This window comes from Dysidea avara, chromosome 3 (assembly GCF_963678975.1).
Source record: "Dysidea avara chromosome 3, odDysAvar1.4, whole genome shotgun sequence".
Taxonomy (NCBI): domain Eukaryota; kingdom Metazoa; phylum Porifera; class Demospongiae; order Dictyoceratida; family Dysideidae; genus Dysidea; species Dysidea avara.
The window spans coordinates 27738669-27762045 of record NC_089274.1 but is presented as its reverse complement, the minus strand read 5'-3'; the positions used below and the strand labels follow the sequence as shown (position 1 = coordinate 27762045).

General features: G+C 37.3%; 2 protein-coding genes across 2 annotated transcripts; both read left to right on the top strand.

The window, feature by feature from the left end:
- The first annotated feature begins 2049 nt into the window (after positions 1-2049).
- LOC136250596 (cell adhesion molecule DSCAML1-like) lies at positions 2050-20643 on the top strand. The gene is made up of 13 exons (XM_066042824.1): positions 2050-2128; positions 5180-5316; positions 5492-5686; positions 6142-6255; positions 6994-7254; positions 16364-16624; positions 17233-17511; positions 17564-17824; positions 18295-18621; positions 18678-18730; positions 18779-19141; positions 19325-19719; positions 20023-20643. The coding sequence occupies exons 2-13, from the start codon at positions 5241-5243 to the stop codon at positions 20552-20554; spliced, it is 3117 nt and encodes a 1038-aa protein (XP_065898896.1). The 5' UTR covers positions 2050-2128; positions 5180-5240; the 3' UTR covers positions 20555-20643.
- On the top strand, positions 10744-11791 carry LOC136251600 (uncharacterized protein KIAA1958-like). Its single transcript, XM_066044059.1, has 2 exons — positions 10744-11683; positions 11751-11791. The coding sequence occupies exons 1-2, from the start codon at positions 10813-10815 to the stop codon at positions 11789-11791; spliced, it is 912 nt and encodes a 303-aa protein (XP_065900131.1). The 5' UTR covers positions 10744-10812.
- Positions 20644-23377: the final 2734 nt, after the last annotated feature.

Genomic DNA, 23377 nt, shown 5'->3' with positions numbered 1-23377 from the left:
TATGTCTGACTCAACTGATTCACAAATACTTTCAAGTATGGGTGGTACAGCATTTGCAGGTTGACTATCTGGTTGCAATTGGATGGAGGAAACTGTTTCGGAAGACTCGTTCAATTGCATGCAACACAACTTACTCCGGAGATATTTTGAGTGGTCAGGCCATCCATGGGCTGCAATGGAGTATAGTCATGCACACTACTTTTTATTGATCTGATGTGATGCTTAATTAAGTCAGAGATAATTATCTCTTTCATGTGATGCTCAACTGCATGTGCTAAGCATGTCAAGCTAGGGAGTCTAGGGGAATTCCCCCTCAAGGAAAGTTTTGAAAATATATACTATGAAATGGAATGTGGAGGCTATTTTTTTGATTGTAACTGCTAATGCATGATATGCATGATCAATTAGCTCAATGTAATGCCATGCAGTTGACTCATTGGAACTTTTGAAAAGCAATGTAAAGACAATTAACATAAATGTAAATGATCAAGCAGCGTAATGAGAACAGTGGCTATAATTTGTATTGAATGCTCTATTAGAGTATATTACGATGATTGCTCTATTAGAGTATCTCGATCTTCTACAAATTCAAGCCACACAAAATAGAATCTATGACTGTAGTACTAAGCAGGGCCGGAGCCTATGGTGACATGGTGCCTTGCATGGTGCTGGGCCACTTTTAAGCTACTGGGGTACAGTAATGCTGTCTAGTATCGTTTGAGTAGAAAATCCGGGGTGCCAAAACTCAGGCCTGCTCAGCCTGTTGTTGAACATTTTTACCGAGGCAGCTGCCTCGGTTGCCTCAATGGTAGCTACGCCACTGCTGCTGGACTACATTTATGACAAGGCTCTGTTTTTGATTATGGCAAATAATGACCTGAATATAACAATAACTATACAGCATGGAAATGACTTAGTCTAATATCGCATGTTAAAAAATAACGTGAAGTCAGTTAATTAGCTATCTAGCTATAAAGATGTTCAATGGTGGCTACGGGTCGGGTGGCTATGGGAGACTTTCTGTTTACGTGGCTTCTGTTTATGGTTGGTGGCTGAACAACCCTAACATAAATGACGCACCCTTACGAGTGATCACGTGATGCTAAGAAACGGCTGCTTTGGCTCGAGATTAACATTACTGTGAGTCAGAGATACTAATGCGTGAGTTTAGAGGTGCTATGAGTGAGAGAGTGAGATTTTGTTTCACTGCGTGAGACTCACACAGAATGCGTGAGAGTTGAGAGCTCTGCGAACGTGTGTTGGTATTTAATAATTCAATAACTGGTATGCTGGTAGTTATTTAGCTTCTGTACACTGACTGAATACATAGCTATACGCCGAAAGCAAGATATCTTTACAGAAGTAAGTTTTTTTCAATTATATGGTTAAAATAAGCAGCATAGTCTAAAGCCCCGCACCCGGGGCCAAATTTTTAGTCTAATTCCTTCGTTAGGCCCCTCGTTTGCCCGCATGGGGGTAGGTGGGGCAAAACTTTGATAGGTGTATAAGTGAAAAACACTCGGAAAAACATAAATATAATAGCTAACATGCATACATAAAAGTGTTTATCGTTTGATGACAACTAAGGTGGTTGATGAAAATCTCTCAGGGTGGATTGCTCTTCAAGAATATTGTTAGGTACGTGTTCCATCATCTTAAAGTATTGGGGAAAACTGAACCCGGCTTTTCTGGTAGCTACATTACCGAGCTGACAGGGACGCAGGGGACGATAAACCGATGATGATGAAGCTGTCTGGTTGGATACTGTGTTAGTAAGAAATTATGATGGTAGCTAGTCCATGTAGTAGTAGCTATATGGAGGGAGTGAGCTGTCACTTTTGTGGCCAGGAATGTCACGGTCAGTACAGGAGCCCTGGCAATACTCGCAGACTCACACTAATACCATAGATACAAAAATAATAATTAGCTATGTAGCTAGAAAAGTTCGGTTCAAGTCAATATTCGGTTCGGCTCAAGGAGTCAATATTCGGCCAGTCCGGGGAGTTTCTCGGGAGTTTGAATTTAACTACTTAGGTGGCCGGGAAAACCCCCCAAAAGGAAGCTGCTATGCCTCAACCGAATTCGCCAAACTTGATTCTATGTGTCAACACTTAAGAATCTACCCAAAGTAAGCCGTGCCCCAGTTTACACAGAGCCAGTTTTACATTTATGTGTATTTCCCGATTTAGACCCTTTGCAGGTGAGCTGCTGCCATAGCAACATCTGCCATCTTGGAGTACAACCCGTTTTGCAACCCTGTAGCATAGGGGAGAGCGTACGTTTAACCTGGTCAACGAGCAACCTTTGCTGTGGAATGTAGGAGAAGCAGCTCTACTTCCTGGGTATTGTTTTACTCTTATAAGCAACGCTATCATGGTTGCAAAACGGGTTGTACTACAAGATGGCGGATGTTGCTATGGCAGCAGCTTACCTGCAAAAGGTCTATACGTACCTGAATACATAATGGCTGGCGATACAAGGCTCTATATATCCTGCTTTTTCTCTTAAATCACTCGAATTGCCATTCATCAAGGATTCTGATAAGCCATATCGGATCTCCATAAATTGAAGTATGTGGAAGTTATGACTCCGTGTTTAATGGCTCAGTATATTTATATAATAGATGGTGTCATTTTTCACAAATTTTTATAATGTACAGTTATGGTGATTAAGTTAAATGTTTTGATATGCTCTATTGCTCCTTGCCCTTTCCATGCATTTCATTCCCTATTTAAAATAAAAGTATGGTATACTATGATTTATAATACAAGTACGGTGTTGAGTTGTGTAGCTTTCTGGTACTGTTTCCTAGCTAGCTATAGTTTTTGCCATCAGATGGAGATGTAATAAAAGTACCACAAGCACTGCAGCCTCTGGTTTGGGTTTTCAGTCCTACCAAAAATAAGGGGGTGACACACAGGCACTCACTGTAGGTAGATCTGCGACTGCAATAAAAGTCTAAGTCAAAGGTCAAGGCTACCAAATTCGTGCCAAGTCAATATAGTCACTAAGTCACCGGTCAAAGATTGAAAAAGGCTCTTAGTCACAAGTCAAAGTAAAATTTTGGCTGGTCAAGACTTGACTGCAGTAAATTACAGATCTCCCTTTAGCACGTACCTACATGATACCCCCTTGCAAAAATGTCAACCGGGCCACAATCTCTTTCATGTGCTTGGCAGTGCTGATTGGGTGCAGGGGCAGATCTAGAAATTTTCAGAGGGGGTTTCCACTCTGGAATTGCTAGCTGCAAGTTGAAGACCAAAAAAAAAAGGTCACCACGTACATGCTGTTGAACGCCATAATGGGGATTTCAAAGGCAAAGGTATGAAGTTTCGCTAGTAGAAAAAGTTCTATTATAATACAGTATCTATAACTCTTGGTGATTTTTTATCACCCACACGAATCGTGGGGGTACACGCTATTTTCAGAGGGGGTTTCTGGAAACCCCATGAAGAAACCCCCTAAAACCACCCCTGGGATGCCTCACTGGAGTATACTAAAATTTAATGTGTCCTGTTTTGCAATGGATCCCCAAACCCTATAGCTTCCAATACATGATATGTAGAATCCAAAGTATGTTGCATGTGCTTACTATGTTCCAGTTAGAGTGAGCTGAGCATCTTTGTATTCTTTTTAAGGTTTACTAGACATGTAATTACTCTATAGTTCCACAGCTGTGTTGTAGATAGCTAAGCATAGAAATCAGATTTAGCTATATATCACAGCATGTAGAAAAATTGTGCCTGAACATCTACGCTACTCTGTTGCACATACACATGGCTGTGTCTTTGTTATTATGAAAGCAACTAAAACACACACAGTCACACACACCTACTTATATGTGACCAGATTTGTGAAAAGGGGTCTTACACACACATCCAATTTACCAAATTTGACAAGTAATAACTTCTTATTAGACTCTATTTAGGCTGTTTGGGTGGGTAATAAATCTCATATACTCCACCTTGTTTTCTAATATACTCCACGCCTTCAGGCACAATATAGCATATGCTCAAAATGTAGGTTTATCCAATCGCTATGCATTGTTCACGTGGAGTGATTTAACGAGCGCTATTATTTTGTCATGTGAGGACGCATAGTTGCCATGGCGCTAGTATTATCAAGAAAACCAGCCGCTTTCGCCGAGCCTACAACAGAAACAGCCATGGATGAGGTAAGTAATCTGAGTGCAATGTGAAATAGAGTCTAAAGCAGTTATACGGGCACAATGTGGAGTCTATGAAATTTATAAACCCGAAGGCCTGGGCTGTAGCGCACGAGTGAAGTGAGGGCGCCACTAAGGGCCTGAGGGTTTATAAATTTCAGACTCCACATTGTGCCCGTATAACTATTATTTGGAAAATGCTATATTGCCTTGAAATTTGGTCAGTAGTGAGAATTATATAGCTTAATGGATGGAGAAATTTTCAGTGTCTTGAATGCCAAGTTAGGCCAGGAAAAGTAGATTGCTAGTTTCTCATTAGCCACTTCCTCAGTTTTGATGTAGGCGGGCAGTTATTTTTCATTGAGGAAGCAACCATAATTACGGCAACAGCAGGCTATATGTCAGTAGTAGTCACTACAAGGATTTTATTCTTACCTTTCTGAAGCAGGAAGAAAGGTTTTCCATAGCTAAAAATGATGGTTAATTTGTTTAAACATTGAAATGCTGGTGCACGTGATCAGTTATAGCAGCAATGAATTTAGAGGTGGCAAGGTGGAAGGTGATGCTGAGAAATTATAAATCAACTTATGGTCTTCCGAGTTCATAGAATTGAATGTGTGTGGAAGACCCCTTTTCACAAATCCGGTCACAGTAGTGGTGTGCGATGTAGGATATTTTCCTATCACGATTATTGTATACAACATATCATGATACAATATATATCACAATATACAACTCATCACTCTGCTAGTGTATTTACATTGCTGACACTTGTAACAGTGATGTACTAGAAGTACAATACAACGTGGTACATGACTAGCATATAACACTGCAAGCTCTTTTATCAAAAAAAAGTGCAGTGTACAATGACATCTTGGGTACATTTTTCTCTAATTATAAAATCTATACCTAGGATTATATCACAATATAAAGATTCTATATCATATCACTATATATATATAAAAATTATCACGATAATTATTTCGATATATATCACATATTGCACATCACTAGGTCACAGGATATGAAAAGTGAAAGTTGATGTACGTATATATTCAGTAAACACTACTATCACATGTACGCAGTTGAAGTCTGTTTTACTTCACCTGAAGGAGTCACCATGATGATGTCAAATACACCATATATGTTGGGTTTGTTAACAGTATAATTATGTGAAGCATTATGTAACTAGTAGAAAATTAGAGATTGTTTAATTGATTAATACTTACATATGACAGTAATGTTGATTTCTACTAATGCATGCATGTACCTATTACATACTACAGAAGTTCACACTCAGAAGTTATAAATAATTATAAAATCTAGGGTGGATCATTTTGATAACAGCTACCAGCAGTGATGCTGCTTTAATGATGGTTCCAGAATCTCAACAATATGATAGCAGTACAGACTTTGCATCATTTGCTTGTTTTGAGAGTGACTACAGTGAGATACCAGTGGAATGGCTTGATCCAAACTGGAATGTGATGGCTCCTACTACAGAAACTGCTAGAATATGTGGTAATCTATGAAGATTTTATGTATACTAATGAAATAAAATAAAGAAATTAGTAGAGTTCCAGTAATAAAACAAGAGATGATAGGAAAATCCTTACTTGGCATTGTAGCAATGTGGGAAATCCCTAAGTTTACTTAGCAGGGCCTGCTGGGGAATAGGTGCTAATGTGTACAGAACAGAAATAGTGATTGTATAATGATTGTTTGAAGCTGTCACTAGTTGGTTGATTGACGATGTCTAGTTGTAGTCCATTCCATTCAGGTACTGTTTCTAGGGGAAAATTAGTTGTCTATTTATTGATGTATGGTAGTGTAGGATTTTTGGTCATGATTAGATCTTGTACTGGTGACAGGTGACACTGTTGATAAGTAGCTGTTAGGTGTTTCAGTTAGGATATGAATAATCTTGTATAACAGAGTTAATTAGCACAGGTAATTACACAATCTTTATGTTGCAGTTGACGGCAGTTTCTTAACTTTTGATCCACCTGTGAAGTCTGATGCTGGAAGGTATTTGTGCAGGAGTAAAACTGATCATAGTAATGCAGCTGAAGGAGTATTAATATACTTGGGTATGTAAACATCACTAATAAGCAAACACACTATTATACAGAGATTTTGGTATTCATTTGTTTCATCAGTTTTCACATTTTATCAAAAAAAGTTGATAGAATCTGTTAGAATCATTATTCAATATTCCAAATTGGGCAAGCAACTTGATCCAAGATCAATTTCTGTCACTGATGTCTGTATTGTGCAAAGCACAGTCATCAACTCATCATGCATGTAGGATGAGGGCATGCTTGAGCAAAAATGAAAAAAAAAACATGACTTTTCTGAGAGTAAATCTCTGAAGACACTTTGAATTGCCTTATATATAAATCACTGGCTGTGGAGTAGACATTTTCCTACCCTGCCTAACCAGTTCCCCCACCGCTGTTATCACAATTTACAAATAATTGTTATTATTATGTCAATACTTTCGACATGGTTTGTTCCTTTGTGAATGACAATAGTTGTTTATTTGACCTTTACACATTTAAATTACCTAGCTATACAATAATTGTTGTTGTGCTATATTATGTTAGTACATTGTTCTCCTACATATTAGAAAATGTTCATCTACATGTATACATGTATATTGCTGTAACTCTTTTGCGATACTAACAAATTTCTTACTGTCATGTGATACTTCTTTAACAACATTGTATTATAGTGATCTGATATTTCAAACTTATAATAGTACTGATGTGTACATAGCTAACCAGTACTGTTTATGCATTGGGTATTTACACATATATTTATTATAGGCCCTCCAGAATTGCTATTTGAAAAGAGCCAGACAGTAATTGTGCCTCGTGGTGAACAAGTGGTACTCAATTGTACTGTGTCATCTTCACCAGATCCAGTGTACAACTGGTCCATCCCAGACACTTGTTCATCTTGTCCACATACCAACAATGATAGAGTTATGATCTTCATTGCTGATATTACTGATAGTGGGGAATATGTTTGTGAAGCTGGAAATGAATACGGTGGAATCTACATGTTTTTTACAGTTATTCTTGCTAGTAAGTATACCGCTATATATGTATATGCATTTCATTGTTATACATAGATAATCTCCATATTACCTTTAGCTTTTCATTAATTGTATCATATCAAAAGTTTCACAATAATAATGGTACAAAACAAACAGTACAGTGTGTCATGCAGCCAAGAAAGCTGGTGCGCCACACCATGAGTATATTGACAGGAAGAAATAAAACAGCTTTTTCACACATGCATAGCTCCATGGTCCCTTTTCCAAAGCACACCAGTTTTGTATTACAGCTGTCTGCCAGGTAGGGTAGACCATACAACAAATTTGATTAAGTTCACAAAAGCCATTTACGAGATAAGGGTGTTCAAAGTTTCTTTGGGTTTTTTCTTATGCCGATTTATTTCCGCACACTTTGCAAAAATTGCTACAAAATGTAAACATGTACTTTGATTGCCTTGATCTTTGGCACAAATGAAGAGGTATAGTGGTGAATCCAAGTGAATCTCCAAGGAATTATGAGTGTTTGTTCATGTAAAAAATCAAACTTCTGTCATGGCTACAGGTAAATCGAGTATGGGAATAACTGGAAAATTGGTGTGTACATAGGCCGATCATCATAGCAGTGCCTTTTGATAGTTTGAAAAGCAAAAATATAGAGTTGCAGCTATTAAGCAAAAACCAAACAAGTGTAAAATTGTATAGCAGTCACTGTGGGGTAAATAAAGTGCACAAAATATGCCGAAAAAACTTACCAGAACTTGAACCAGGGACCTCCATACCTAACACTAGCATCCTTAACCACTGAACCACTACTATCTTGGCTGTTCACCTCACTTAATTTCTGCATTATGAATGAAAATTCTAGTTTGTAAATAAATAACTGTTTGTAATTTTATAGGTCTACCAATAGAAGTACTAGATTATTCTAGAACATTCCATGTACAGTGGAACCTCAGTTATCCGAATCCCTTGAGACCAGAGGTGGTCCATAAGTAGGAAAAGTCCATATCTCTGAAACTGTGCATAAATGTAGCATAGAGAACATTTTTAAATTTCAGTGTTATCAACTACCCTACTATAACAGTCACTACTCTAACAGAACAGAGCAGCTAGAAAGACTAGGCTCTTCATTGATACAGTAGGTTGTAGTCTGATAGCTACATTTTACTTATGTGGAATATTTTTATATGTAACACTTTCGCACCTCAGATCAAAGGAACCACCCGGGCTACATTTCATATGTAGCCCAGCTAACCGGGCTACATATGAAATGTAGCCAGGCTACAACTGGGCACTGATTATATAGACGTAGATGCCAAAATCAATTGTGGGATCGAATAATACTCACGTAATTACAATGCACAGCTTGGATTTTGCCATGTAAACCACACAGACAAAGAGCGTTTTGTTATCCTCACCATCCTATGAGTTGAAAAACATTGGGCTAAGGTGAAAACTAGTGCTATAGCTTATTTATTCGATCATTTCCGCACGCTTTCGAATACGGACACACACCCCATCATGAAGCTACCACTCTGCATGGAATAACCACTCTACAAGCAAGCTTACCTGTCTAGGCCTTTAGTGAACTGCTTAGTATTCCCATAAACGATTCAATAGCACTGAAACATTAAACTCGCGTAACGGAAATTCTCCATGATTTTTCTAGGATATGTCTGTTTATCATAACCGAACGTAACCAGAACATACTAGCTGCTGACCCATAATTGAAAATTTAGGTATGCATATATATATATTACATCCAGTGGCTGCACTCGTATTGACTTGGGTGATTGATCACCCTGTACAGGCTATCAGCCTAATAAGTGTTACATATTAGCTGTAACATGGGAATTCGGGCTTTGCCTGATATGTATGCCCTCGGGCAGTCGGGCATACATATCAGGCAAAGCCCTCATGCCCATGTTACAACTATTACATAACGCATTCTGTTACCATAGTAGTATCTATACTGGTACAAACTAAGCAATGATGGTACATGACTTGAGTAAAGTGTGAAAAAAGAGATGATATTGATATGAACCATGAAATACAGTCATGTTTTTGAAGCTTACCAAATATTACCATGTAAATAGGTGGTCTTTATCAAAGGTGACCAAAAAGTGGTCCTTGGCCATCTTTGAGATCTAATTACAATGTGGTCTTTGTACAGGGGTGGTCTTTATAAGAAGGTGGTCTTTCAAAGGTGGCCACTAAACAAGGGTTTTACTCTAAGGTACATTTATATGACGATTTGACCAATTTCCATTTCCAGTTTCCATTTCCACTGTTTCCAATTGCCTGACATAACATGTACTCAACACGCCTGCTGGAATGTTTAGGGTGGTGCCAAAATGACCATCAACGTCCTGTCTTGCAATAACAGTTATTACAATCGCATATTTACACATGCTTTGAGGTTTTAGTATGATGTTAACACTTGTCAGCAGGAATAATTTATGGTTTACCAAGTGGGTGTAACCTAGACAACACTGGTTAATTACCGGTTATTTGCATACTGGTGTGCAACACTAAAACTAGTGCTTAGATACAATTAATAATTATTATGTACATGAGTTTATGAGCTCAGTATACCCTGGTATATATTGCAAACATAACTCTATAGGGTTGGTCGTTTGATCACAGCAATCAGCACATTTGCATTATTTGAAGGCTAAATAACTGGGTTGGCAAAATAGAATAATTATGGTTAGTGTGGTCGTTCACTGTGAAATAATAATAATAACCTTTAGAAACATTATAAATTACTTTAATTTGTCACAGAGTCACCCACTGTTCTCCAGCACCTGCTTCAAGTGTGTTAAGCATCTTTAAAAGTAATTATTGTTTTATATTCTTGTAACTTTTAGAGCTGTTTTAAGGCTCTTTCTGTAAAGGTCTGGAATGGTAAGATTGATCCATGAAGCAAGGATGATCTTCACCCATTGCTAGCTAGCTAGTGTGTTATATAGGCTGTAGCATAGATAATGTCTTATTCTATTTAATTTTCCAAAAATGTGTAGCCTAAGTTTGAGGATTAATGCACATGTACAACATTACAGTAAAATGTAATCATTTTTATATAATAGTTAGACGTCAAGAACCAGGGTTCTACTGGGATTTAGAAAACTCGAAGGCCCTGGGCTGTAGCGCCCGAGCGAAGCGAGGGCGCTACTAAGGGCCTCAGGGTTTTCTAAATCCCGTAGAACCCATTGGTTCTTTACGTCTAACTTATTTAGACTCACCATGGTAACAGAAATTTGAAATTCTGCTTTCACTACATGACAACTCAATAATGGCTACTATTGCTGACTCTCAGGTGTAAGAACTAAAGGACTTCCTTGATAACGAACTGTTTCTATTTGTTTCGGACAGCAAAGCGGACACACCTACCAGCAACAACGTTACTCGTGTTGGTTTCTCCGCTCATACCAACTTAACAGAGATAGAGATAGATGAAATGTTTCTTCAAGCCTTTGAAGAACTCGATGACAAGAGCATGTCAAAGTTACAAGAAACTGTTGTGCCCGCCACCAAGAAAGACCGTCACGCTGTGGCTGTTTCACAGTTAATCGACCAGTCAGCCATGGCCGGCAACAGGCCTTTTGCAAAACCCGTTTCTAGCAAGGATATCGAACAAGTTATGAAGAGTGCAGTACCAGAGAAAACGCAACAAGACAACAAGTATTGTGCCAAGTTGTGGCATGACTGGGTATCCTATCGAAGGAAAGAAACTAATGTTATTATACCTTCCTTACACAATATTACGAGTACAGAATTGCAACACTGGATGTGTCCATTTATATTAGAAGTAAGAAAGAAAGATGGTTCTGTATTTCTTCCTAACACATTGCACCACATCTGTTGTGGAATCATGAGATTCGTTAGAGCCAATGGAATACCTACAATTGATATTTTTAAGGACAAGGAGTTTGCTCAATTTAGAAAGGTGTTAGACTCAGAGATGAAAAGGTTGCAGTCAGCTGGAATAGGAACTACACAACGACAAGCAGAGCCAATTACATTTGCTGAAGAGGAAATACTATGGGAGAAGGGAATTTTAGGAGACAGCACTCCACAGTGCTTGGTAGATACCATGCTGTATATGAATGGGCTCTATTTCTCTCTTCGTGGTGGTAAGGAGCACAGAGATCTTCGACACAGACCATCACAAATTCAGTTGATAGAAAATGCTGGAGAGAGACCATATCTAACTTACAAGGAGGATATTTCAAAGAATCATCCTGGTGGACTACGAGGCAGGAAAATCAAACCCAAGGTAGTGATACATCACGCAAACATAGAGAAACCAGAACGTTGCTTTGTGCGACTTTATAAATTGTATAACAGCTTGTGTCCCTCAGATCGTCCTGATAATGCATATTATTTAAAACCACTACAGAAGCCTTTGCCTGGATGTTGGTATTCAAGTCAACCTATAGGGCATACAAAACTGGGTACTACAATTAACAGGATGTGTCAAAATGGTGGCATTCTAGGTTATCGTACCAATCATTCTTTAAGGACTACAGTTGCTACTAGATTACATCAATCTGGGTGTATAGACGAACAACGAATCATGGAAAGAACTGGCCACAGAAGTGTTGAAGCAGTACACTACAAACAAGCCTCCAAACATCAGCAAGAGCAGGTATCTGATATATTAAACAATGGATGCATTGTCAGTGCAACAAAACCAAAACGGCCTCATTGTGATGATATCAATACTGAAAATACTATTGCACAAGTGAATTCCAAATCTGTACATGGTTCATTGTCTTTGGAATATTCATCTTCTTGTACTCCTGTGTTCAATATATCTTCTTGCTCATCTGTCACTATCAACTATGCTGGAAATAAATGAGACATTTATCATGATGTTATTGTTATTTAAGCTAACTATATTATTGTATATACATGTCCATGTAGTGCACATAACCAGCATAATGATTTAGACTTCAACTCATTGTACCTTGACAGGTACTTTATAACAAGCCTCCCTCTAATTCAGTACCGTTCCAATTTAAACGCCCATGTGTTGCCAATGTTACAGGCACGCTTAATTACATTTCGAAGCAGACTACAATTTGCTTGACAACTTGTTTTTGGATGTTGATAGCTGCTTGTTTAAACAAGAAATGTGGTGTTATGTAGTAGAAAGGAGCGTGTTACACCTCCCTCTTGTTGAGTACGGCTGTTACTAGCCATTTAAACGCCTGTGAGCTGCTAATGTTACTGGTGCATAATTTCCGTGTTTCGTATCGCCTCAGAGCGTGGTCTCTATTGGACATGAGCGTGGCTCTACGGGATTTAGAGACCACGTTTTCAGCCAATCAAATTTCAGTATCAAACTTGTTGAAGTCTAAGGGGTAATAGTTGGGGATACTAATGACAACTCCGATTGGTGCTGGGTGGTTGATTGGAGCAGGTGGTAGACACAGTCTGATCTTGGGAAGAATGTTGCTGTATTATATTGACCTTGCATAAATATGACAAAATCCTTGGTCATGACCTCTGGTGTTACAAGCGATAAGGATCAAGACATACAGTAGTGTGTCGTGCAGCCCAAAAAGCCGGCATGCCACACCATGAATATAACAGGAAGAAAGAAAACATGATTTTCACACATATGTTATCTGATTGGAACTAAATTTGTTACAGAAGTGCCTGCCAGATAGGGAGTCTACCTATCAAATTTGAAGTCAAGCCATTTCCGAGATATAAGTGGCCAAATTTTAATTCCTTCATTTTTTTCTTCATTTCACACACTCTGGAAAATCTGCAAATGTGCACTCCAATCAAGCTGAAATTTGGCACACTTAAAGGGCTCATTAAAGTGAATCTTAGTACCAAGTTTGGTGGGAATCCCATGAACAACCTTGGAGTTCTGACCGACAATAAGATTGAACTTCTGTCACGCACACAGGGTAAACCCCTTGAAGGATTGAGTTGAAAATTGCTATGTGGATGGAGTAACCTATGTAGGGGTGCCTGTTGTGGTTTGAAATGAATTAAGATAAAGGCCATGGAGATATGACATAAAACCCAACCTGTGTCACAATTGACACAATCAAATTGTGAATAAAAAAACTTATGTTTTCATGCCTACCAGATATCCACTAAGAATAGTGCCAGTTTGTAGATGGAATAATCATCATAGAAGTACTTGCAGTGGTATAGAAGAATCGGAGTCAATGCCACTGAGTTATAAAGTGAAATCCAACTATGTGTAGCAAGTGTGCAATCAGTCACCCTAATAGAACATTCAGTTTGTATACAGTTCAAATTACTTACATAATGTAAAGAGCTAGTTTATTTTTAAATGACAGATTTCATTCATTTGATGCTGTTTCTGTTGTTCTTGTAAAAAAAGAAAAAAGTACAGGAAAAGAAGTGATATCCACAGCTACCAGCAAACTAGATAAACTGCATAGGTGCTGCCTGGAGAGTTCAACTACAAAAAAATCATCCTGTAGAGACTTCAGCTACAAACAAGTCACCCTGTAGAGAATTCAGCTATAAACAAGTTACCTACAAACAAATCATCTGTAGAGAGAACAATTATAAATCACCATGTGGAGAGTTCAGTTACAAACAAGTCATCCTGTATATAGAAAGGTAGCTAGAAACATGTCACTTGTAGAGTTCAGCTACAAATAAGTCACCCTGTAGAGAGTTCAAGCCATACAGTAGAGAAATCAGCTAGAAAAAAACCACTTTGTAAAATTCAGTTACAAACAGGTCACCCAGTAGAGAGATTAGCTAGAAATAAGTCATTTGTAGAGAGTTCAGCTACAAGCTAGTCACCTGTAGAAAGTTCAGCTAAAAACATGTCACCCAGTAGGGAGTCCAGCTACAAACAAATCAGCCTGTGGAGAATTCAGCTACAAACAACTCACCTGTAGAGAGTTCAGCTACTTTGCAACTAAGTTATGTAATAGATTAATAGTCACTGTAGTAATATAACTGGTTACATAGTAATTCGTAACAAGGAATAGCTTGAAGCAAGTTGGAATTGTTGCATGGTACTGTCTGTCTGTTGAGAAAATTTATATATAATTTGTATAATTATAATATTAAAAATTGTTTTAATCCAGATCTCTGTTTTCCTGTAGAAAAGAAGACTGGTAAAAAGAAGCCCCAAAGCTGGCCTATGGACTGCTTTGGAGTATACAAATACAAAAAGAATGGATATCTATTCCAAAACAGCCAAGCTGTAAAAAAGAGTGTGTCCCCCAAAAGACCAAGTTGGTGGCCAAGAAATGGCTGTGATGGTATATAGGTATATGGAAAAACTTTAATAATGAATATTCAGGTAAATTTGTTGCTGAGTCCTAGTGAAACTTGGAGGAGGCACTGCAAATTCACCTGAATCACCATTATTAAAATTTTGCTGTTTACCTACTATATATTTCTTGGCTGCCAACTTGAATTTCACTTTTTTTTTACCATGGCATTTTGGGAGTCACACTTATTTGCTGTTTTGGATTAGATTAACTCAACAAGACATATTTCAATAAGGTTATACACAGTTTAACCGTATTGGGTAGTTGGCTTCAGTATTTTAGACTGCATCAGTGAGCATGTTTGTTACACTGCTGAAATGTGAGAAGTCGGCCATTATGAATCTGGTAACTTTCCTCTGCACTCAGTAAGCCTGCATCAAATATGCTAGCATGATAAAAGCATAATAGGCTGGCGTGCTGTGCCAGCATAATGCTAGCGTATTAGGTGTTTAAAACCATGGAGCTCAATTCCATGAAAATAGATCAAAATTCCCTAATAGAGCAATCGGTAGAAACTGCTAACAAATGCATTGTACATAGCTCCTTAAATCAATACTCTCTAATAGAACAGTCACATTGTAGTGAAATACTCTAATAGAGCATTCACAGATTAAAATTGTAAGAAATATGCTAACCTAGGAGCACAATGCAAGCATAATAAGTGAAGAGCATAATAGCTGAAATTTTGGGAAATTCTTGGAAGCATTTGGGCAAAATTTTGAGCATGTTTGACTCAGGCCTAACACTCATTCAAGCTTTTCATTGTCTCTTCTGGTGTAAGTGGACCATACAGGGTTGGCATATTCTAAAATTGCTCTTATTATGGTGTTATAACATTTTGATTTGATATGAGTTGGACATGACTTCAGATTTCCTTGTAAAAATGCTTTGACTGACTAGAGCCTTAGACATGATGTTATTAATGTGTTTGAACCTTGAAAAATTATTTGTGATTGTAACTCCTAGATGTTTAGTGGACTTTTTGATAAAGATACTGTTAATGATGGAGTTGTAGATATTCGGATATGCTTATGGGTAATTCTCTATATAATATGTCTGTACTGTAGCTAGCTATAGTTACCATATCGTCCATACCTCACAGTGGACTGGATCTGCAACTGTGTTAGAAAAAGTTGAGAATGGCTACATGACCTAGCATGGGTAAAACAGCTACTGTTCTACTTAATCAGTTTGTCCAGCATTTTTGGGTTTGTACAAAGCATACATTTCGCATTCAAGAACGATTCTAGAAAATACGCTGACTGGCTTCCAACTCCAACTTCACCTAGGAAAAGCTTACAAGAGTCATGGTGTTCAAATAATATTCATTAACTAATTAGCCAGTTTCCAAACTTTTCACCATGTGCTAAACTGTAACAGTGTGGAAGGTATAGACGTGTTGCAATCTAGGGTGTGGCACTCTAAAAATCATGTGTGCACAATGAGACACCATTTTTAGAGGGAAAAAAACATATGTACTCTATGCTGTATCGGAAAATTTTTTAAATGCTATTGCAAAGGAATCATACTGAAAGATAGACTATTGGTATTACAAAGTGAGTTAGTAGGTAAAAGTACATACTTGTGCCATGATGACTAATTCTGCTTAGGGAAGGTTTTTGCAGTAGAACGTTCAATACTTTTTGTCCTCACTTTTCCTGGAAACCCAAAGCCATAGCAAGTTTTTGCCAGACCACACCTTAGGTTGAAACACGTCTATACTTGTTGGTAAATAACAGTGGTACATGGTTACATACTTCTTTTAACAATATCATCTGTGTTAAAATTATGCTATGCATGTACAACTGTGGCTATACAATCACTTCACTGTTCATATGCTTGTTCATGTAGGACCTCCAGAGTTACTCTCTATACAAAACCAGACAGTGTTGGTGAATGTTAGTGAACAAGTGGTACTCAATTGTACTGTGTCATCTTCACCAGACCCAGTGTACAACTGGTCCATCCCAGACACTTGTTCATCTTGTCCACACACCAACAATGATAGTGTTATGATCTTCACTACTGATATTACTGATAGTGGGGAATATGTCTGTGAAGCTGGAAATGAATATGGAACGATCTCTGTCCTGTTTAGAGTGATTGTTATCTGTTAGTATAAGATGTAAATAGCCGTATAGGTATTATGTACATATACATGCTTACAAACAACCTGCTATATTTACACACAAAGCGAGCATTAAGTTATGGTCATGCTATGTAAATAATTATTACAAGAGCACAGTAATAGGTTAAATATTTAAATAAAACACTGTTTAATTAAGCAACAGACTTGCAGTATGGAAGGAGGCTTTATTACCAGCTGTCATGTCTCACTTCACAGATAAAACACTTGTTTGGATTTTACATTCTGTATGCCATCATCTGTAAGCCACAGTACAGCTTCTCTTTTAGGTACTTTACAATAAGTTGCCTTTAACTTGTTCCAACACACACACACACACACACACACACACACACACACACACAGGTGTTCCATGTTCACTGGATTAGTTTGTATGCATATGCATGCTCATGCTTACAAGTATACTTGGACATCTGCACACAAGTTGCATGCTTCAAAGTCATCTATGCATATCTATTAATTTTGATGTTATGTATCTCTGTTGCATTTATGTACTGTAGTTTATTTTTGCTGCACAAACAATATAAAACTCCCAGATTTTTATTTATGAATTGTACGATTGTTTCACCCACAGTATATCCGACATTTATATTTAGTAATAAATCATATTTACTTGAAGAAAGAAATGTGCTGCGAGGATCCAGTGTATTTATCAACTGTTCAGTAGACTACGGAACAGAATATAACAGTGCTACATGGGTGCTTGATAATGAGCCAGTGTGGGTTAATGAGACAACCAAATATACTCAAAATGCAACTGGGCTGTTTATTTATGATGTTACTGCTGAGGATCAAGGAAATTATGTTTGTTTTGTTGGTCCACTGACAGCAGATATACTAATGGATGTTATATGTAAGTGCATCATAATATTGATGTGCTTAATCTTATAGCCTATTATTTGTAGGGCCTCCAGAGTTACTGTCTAAACAGAACCAGACAGTGTTGGTGAATATCAGTGAACAAGTGGTACTCAATTGTACTGTGTCATCTTCACCAGATCCAGTGTACAACTGGTCCATCCCAGACACTTGTTCATCTTGTCAACCCACTAACAATGATAGTGTTATGATCTTCACTGCTGATATTACTGATAGTGGGGAATATGTCTGTGATGCTAAGAATGAATATGGAAATGTTACTATTTACTTTGATTTCAGGATTGCTTGTAAGAATATATAATATATACGTAGTTTTTACATGCATGCATATACAGCCAAGAAGCTCAGCCAAGTCAGTAGTTAGAGCACTGGACTAGCAATCACAAAGTACCATTTTTAGATGTTTAGTATTGTTCAGTTGCTATTGTTGTTTCCTTGAGCACAAAACTGTATTCATATTACTCCAGTCTACTCAGCTGTATAATAGGGACCAGGTGACCTGGGGAAGCAAAAGAATACCAAACTGCTTTTCTATGCATAGTGGTGTTGAAATCATCGTGGAACTTAGGTCCAATCACTATCCATGAGCAATGACACATTCCTGCTGTAGGTTATTAGTCCCCAGTATTAATTCACTGCACCATGTGTATAATTGCATTCCATAGTGACATAGTTGCTGAAAGCTTAGCTTCTGCATTTTTACATACACAGTTATGCATTTACAGTTCTATAACATGATATACTGAATGTTCTGTAGCAAAGCCGATACTCATTGCCAACATTACTACAATTATCAAGGACCAGAGTAGAGAAAATAAAAATGCTCTACTAACATGTGGTGTTAGCTATGCTTACCCAACACCTGTCATCGCATGGAGGCTATTAGATGGCTCATCCATTGACTATAAGGAAGTGCATAATAACTTTTCTGGAAAGTACATTTTGTATAATAATGGAAGTCTCGAGGTTTATCACCGATTTATACTGGAAAGTCACCACTTGATTGTTACTTGCATGGCAGCTAATATGTATGGGTCTTCACAAAGGGTATTTCATCTGTGGAATTATGATATCTTCTCTGAAGGTTAGTGCTGCATGTGTCTTTACATTCTATCCTTCATGTGTTCTTTGCTAATACAGCAAAAACATTTACTCTGTATGTGAACACCCCTAATTGTAGAATACTTACAAAAGTAAGAAAGAAGATATTTAGTTAATGCTGTCATCTATTAATTCCAAAGGAAATAGATACTGTGTATGAAGACTTGCGGAGATGGTTCAATTCAGTGTGCAATTGTGATGGTTTCAATAATCTTCATAATCTCAATTTAATGTGCATAAACTATACCACAGGTGTGATCACCACAATGGTCTATTTTGATGGTGACCAGTCTGCACAAATGTTGATTGATCTAATGGTAGCTGATATAGAGGGAAGTGATCCTCCTGCCATTAATGTGTCACCTGACTGGGTGGTTTGCCTTAGTCCTAACTGCAATTGGGATTTTAATCACAGTAGTTCAGATGTAGGTTCTGGAATGCGTAACAAAGCACTCCTTGACTTGTATGTGAAAAATTTGACAGATTGTCATCAACTGTTAAATGTAAGCTGTATTGAGAACATAATAATTATTTTGTTGAGTATAGAGTTACTTAGTTTGTAAATCCCCTACATTTTCTAATCTGAATTACTGCTCTATGTATCAGTTGCTTATGCATACTGATACATACAAGTGAATGCATTCATGTTATTTTTAGTTATGAAAGTAAATTTGTGTTCATTGTAGACTACTAGTCACAGTTTAGTAGATTCAATTCAAGTTCTCCTTAAGAATATGTGCAACTGCGGTCCAACAGATTTTTATTTGTTTATACCAACATGTTGGGATAATACAACAGCTACTATTACTGCATTGATTGAGTCTAATATACATTATACTGCACAAATGATTGTTGACTTGATAGAGGACAATATGCAACAGGAATATCCTCCAGTAGTGTACCTGCCAAACGGATGGGTAGTGTGTCTTGATCCTGATTGTTACTGGGAGAAGAAGTCTAATGGTGACAGTATTCACAGTGATTCTACACCACTGATCATTGGGATAGTTTTTGGGTTACTATTAGTAGCAGTAATTACATTAATAATTCTTATCGGTGTGGTCTGGAGGATGCACAGAAGGTACAGTTAAGTATTAGCTACTGTACTGACAAGTACATTGACATATGTAAGCAGGGATATACCCAGAATCTTTAAAAGGATTTGCACACTAACTGGTCATGGATTGTATTATTTAGGCTCAACAAGTAATCTGTGACATGGTAGCAAGTTTGGAAAACTTTTGAAGTGTTGCCAAGTAGGGTTTTTGTGAAACGTTCTCCTGGGTATGTTCCTATGTATGTTTTACATAAACATATTGAGCTGTGTACAATGTAGAAACTTTACTTATGTTATGTTTTGCACTTTTGCAAATAATCATTTTAGGCAGCCACCAAAAATAGTTGTACAACAAGATGCTGCTAACAAAGATGGCAACCATATTTATGATGAATTGAGTATGTACACAATGCTACCATTTCACAATGGCAAAAATCCAACCCCCAGTCCTAAGAGTGACAAAGTTGTGTTTGATACATCACGTGTTGAGCCACCTTCTTACCAGCCTTTACCAATACCACAATATAAAAGTTGTAGTGCCTCTAGCATGAATGATTATCACGATGTTAGGAGTATTAGGGAAGAAGATTGTCAATTACATAAACCACAATATAAGAGTTGTAGTGCCTCTAGCATGAATGATTATCGTGATGTCAAAATTGTCAGGGAAGAAAGTGCCCAGTTGCCTAAACCACGATATGAAAATTGTAGTGGCTCCAGTATTGAGAAGAATAATGATTACCTCATTGAAGAAGATGCTAGAAGCATTAAAGAAGAAGACTGCGAAGCTACTATGACTGCCACAGCACAACAAGAGCCATACAGTAGGTTGTATCATTTTAAAGAATACAAAATATAGCTAGTGCATTCAGTAACATGACACATTAACTCTTTGAGCAGAAATATGCACATTTTGTACTAAAAAAATATATTGTAAATATTAAGTAACCATGAAGTTTATAAGGAAAATGCTAGCAATCATAGTAGAGTGGCTAAGTGAAAAAATCGATCACTTTTTGATAAAACACCAAATTTGGTACATTTGCTTAATTCATACTATTTCATATTAGATACAGTACCACTAAAATCACCAATCATATCATGCTGAAAAAACCTGAAAAATAAAATCGGTAGTAAATGTGTTAGGAAAGCCATAAAAGTGCTCTGGGCTGGCTCAATAGTGAATATACTGAGACTTTGCATCTGAATAGACAAGCAAGGGATGGTCATATCCAAAAGCTGATCAATGGAGGTGCCCGTCCATGTCATTAGCTTACTATGTTACAAAGCGCAGGTCATTGTATATGAAGCCATATGTGTGCAATATATTATTTGTATTGGGTCATACATGTACTTTTAACACTGAAATATTGGCTCTGTTAGAAGTGTTTAAAAACATGTTATTTTACCACATTTTGAAGTGATTACACCTGTAAATTTGAGATACATTCATGCTGCAAAAACAGATTTTGAATGCACTTGTATGGTCCCTGACCAGTTAGAAATGGGCTTATAACCTAGTTTAAGAAGTTTCAAAACATGCCCTAAGGCAATGATTTTGACGTGGCATTGTATCTCAAATGATTTAGTATACCTTACTCAACTTCCACAGAAAATGTGGTGCTTTTATCACAAAGTGAACGATTTCATCAAAATTTGTTGCTTTGCCACTCTACTATTAGTAACTGTCCCTTTGATGCTCCTTTCCAGACAAAACTTAACTGTAGCAGTTAGACTTGTAATGTAGCAGTTGTTGACTATATACTACCCCACACTCAGCATGTTCATGTGTAATAAAGTAATTGTCACTGTCGGGCAGTTTGCCATGAATAGCTTTGTAGACAGAAACAGTTCTTTATTACAACCACATACAATGTGAAGACATCGCAAATTATCAAAGTACATGTTTGGTACACTATGATTATACACATGCTATTGCATAATGTAGCCCATGAATCTGGGTTGGAAATTTTCTTCTGGATTCAGCAGCCAAGATTCTGACTCCCTGTATTGTCAGGCTTTAACTTTCTGGTGGGTCTCCAGTGGGATAGCAACTCATATAATCTTCATGTATAATTACACAATAACACATGCTCATCTCCTTAATAGTACTTATTACATAACTGATCATGCAAACTCTTATTATCTACCATGGTTGCAAATTATTGAGCATCATCGAATAGTACATTACATATGTTGCTAGATATGCTTCTAATACACCTTGACATGTTATAAAATTACAATCAACTCTTGCGAATGATTATTAACAATTGGATCTACCAGTCTAAGATAAATTATTCATCTATAAACGATCACAAGACAAAAAATTATATTGAAAGTGGTAAAAAAATCACCAGTATCTAAAAAGCCTTTTTGGCTGTTTAGACTACTTGATTCAATTTAATTCATTTAAGAAAAGACCAATGAGCTCATTTGGAGGTTTTGGCTATGAATTTGACAAACAGTAGTAAGTTGTATTTTTTTCAAGCACATGCAAGTCACAGTTGAAGGCATCACGTCCTGACAGCTAAGACTATTATATCATCATATGACTTGAGAATTTTAAATGGGTACTTAACAATACCAATTTGGAAATACCTTGATAGAAGAAATCAGCATGAAGAAACAGGAGATCTAGTTATGGACAGAGGTGCTTAAATTTAAATATGTGTGGTGTTACCTCCCAACAGTACAGCTACATTGAAAAGAGAATATTGTTTTTATTACTACCGGGGGTCAGAGTTTTTGTGTATGTAACTTTATTCCTGCCCTGGTGTGGGTGATGGGCATCCTGTGTGTGGCCCCATGGGTGTGTGGCTTCTTTATGTGTGTTCCCCCATCCATTAGATTGTTGTAGTAATATGAGTTGTTGTGAAATCAATAATCCTCTGACATGAAGAAAACCATCAATATTGCTATGTCTGACATCTGTGTTATAAACATCTGGAATCTGGCACACATACACCCCATGTACTGATGGTGTTTTGAAGGAAAAGTATATCCCACTCCATACGAGTCAGGTTTAGATGAATCCTGGCTTCCAGGTAAAAAGCTAACCATTTACTACAAGTGTCTGTGTGATTATATGCAGTTCATGTAACAATTAGTATATAGTTGTAGTGCAATCATGTCTCCTGAATTATGCACCAGAAAGTACAGAATAATATGAACTCCTTCTTCCCTTATAATATTAATTGTATATTTTCTACCCCATCAGTGCACCCTCCCCATTCAACAGTACATCATTGTTATATTTGTATTCAGTGCTACCTCACTGAGTTGTGAACTCAATCAATTTTTACCACTCAGTTAAGGCAGACAATCTCAGTGTACGTACATGGAATGGACCACTAGGAATGCTTCCTTTGTATCAAAGCAAATGTTTTTTACTGGTGACATGCTGCTGACAATTGACCAAGATCTGTCCATTGTGTTATCTATGTGTAAAAGTACTGACACAGTCACTATCATATATTATTGGTAGCTCAAGTGACTGCAATTCATAATAAACCACTTTAGTTCTATGCTGTGTAGCTAGTGTTATCAGAAAATAACAGGAAATACATTGAGCTTGCAGGAAATGGTTTCACTCTGCAAATGTACAAATACATAATCACATGATCTCAGCAGTGAACACCTATATAAGGCTCAGCGATAATGCTACAACTGCATTTAGCAGTAA

Coding starts and splice junctions, on each gene's coding strand:
- LOC136250596 (XM_066042824.1), top strand. CDS start 5,241: ATGTACGCAGTTGAAGTCTGTTTTACTTCACCTGAAGGAGTCACCATG. Junction 18,731..18,778: donor ATTGTAGAATACTTACAAAA/GTAAGAAAGAAG, acceptor TTAATTCCAAAG/GAAATAGATACTGTGTATGA. Junction 19,720..20,022: donor GTCTGGAGGATGCACAGAAG/GTACAGTTAAGT, acceptor TAATCATTTTAG/GCAGCCACCAAAAATAGTTG.
- LOC136251600 (XM_066044059.1), top strand. CDS start 10,813: ATGGCCGGCAACAGGCCTTTTGCAAAACCCGTTTCTAGCAAGGATATC. Junction 11,684..11,750: donor TATAGGGCATACAAAACTGG/GTACTACAATTA, acceptor TCATTCTTTAAG/GACTACAGTTGCTACTAGAT.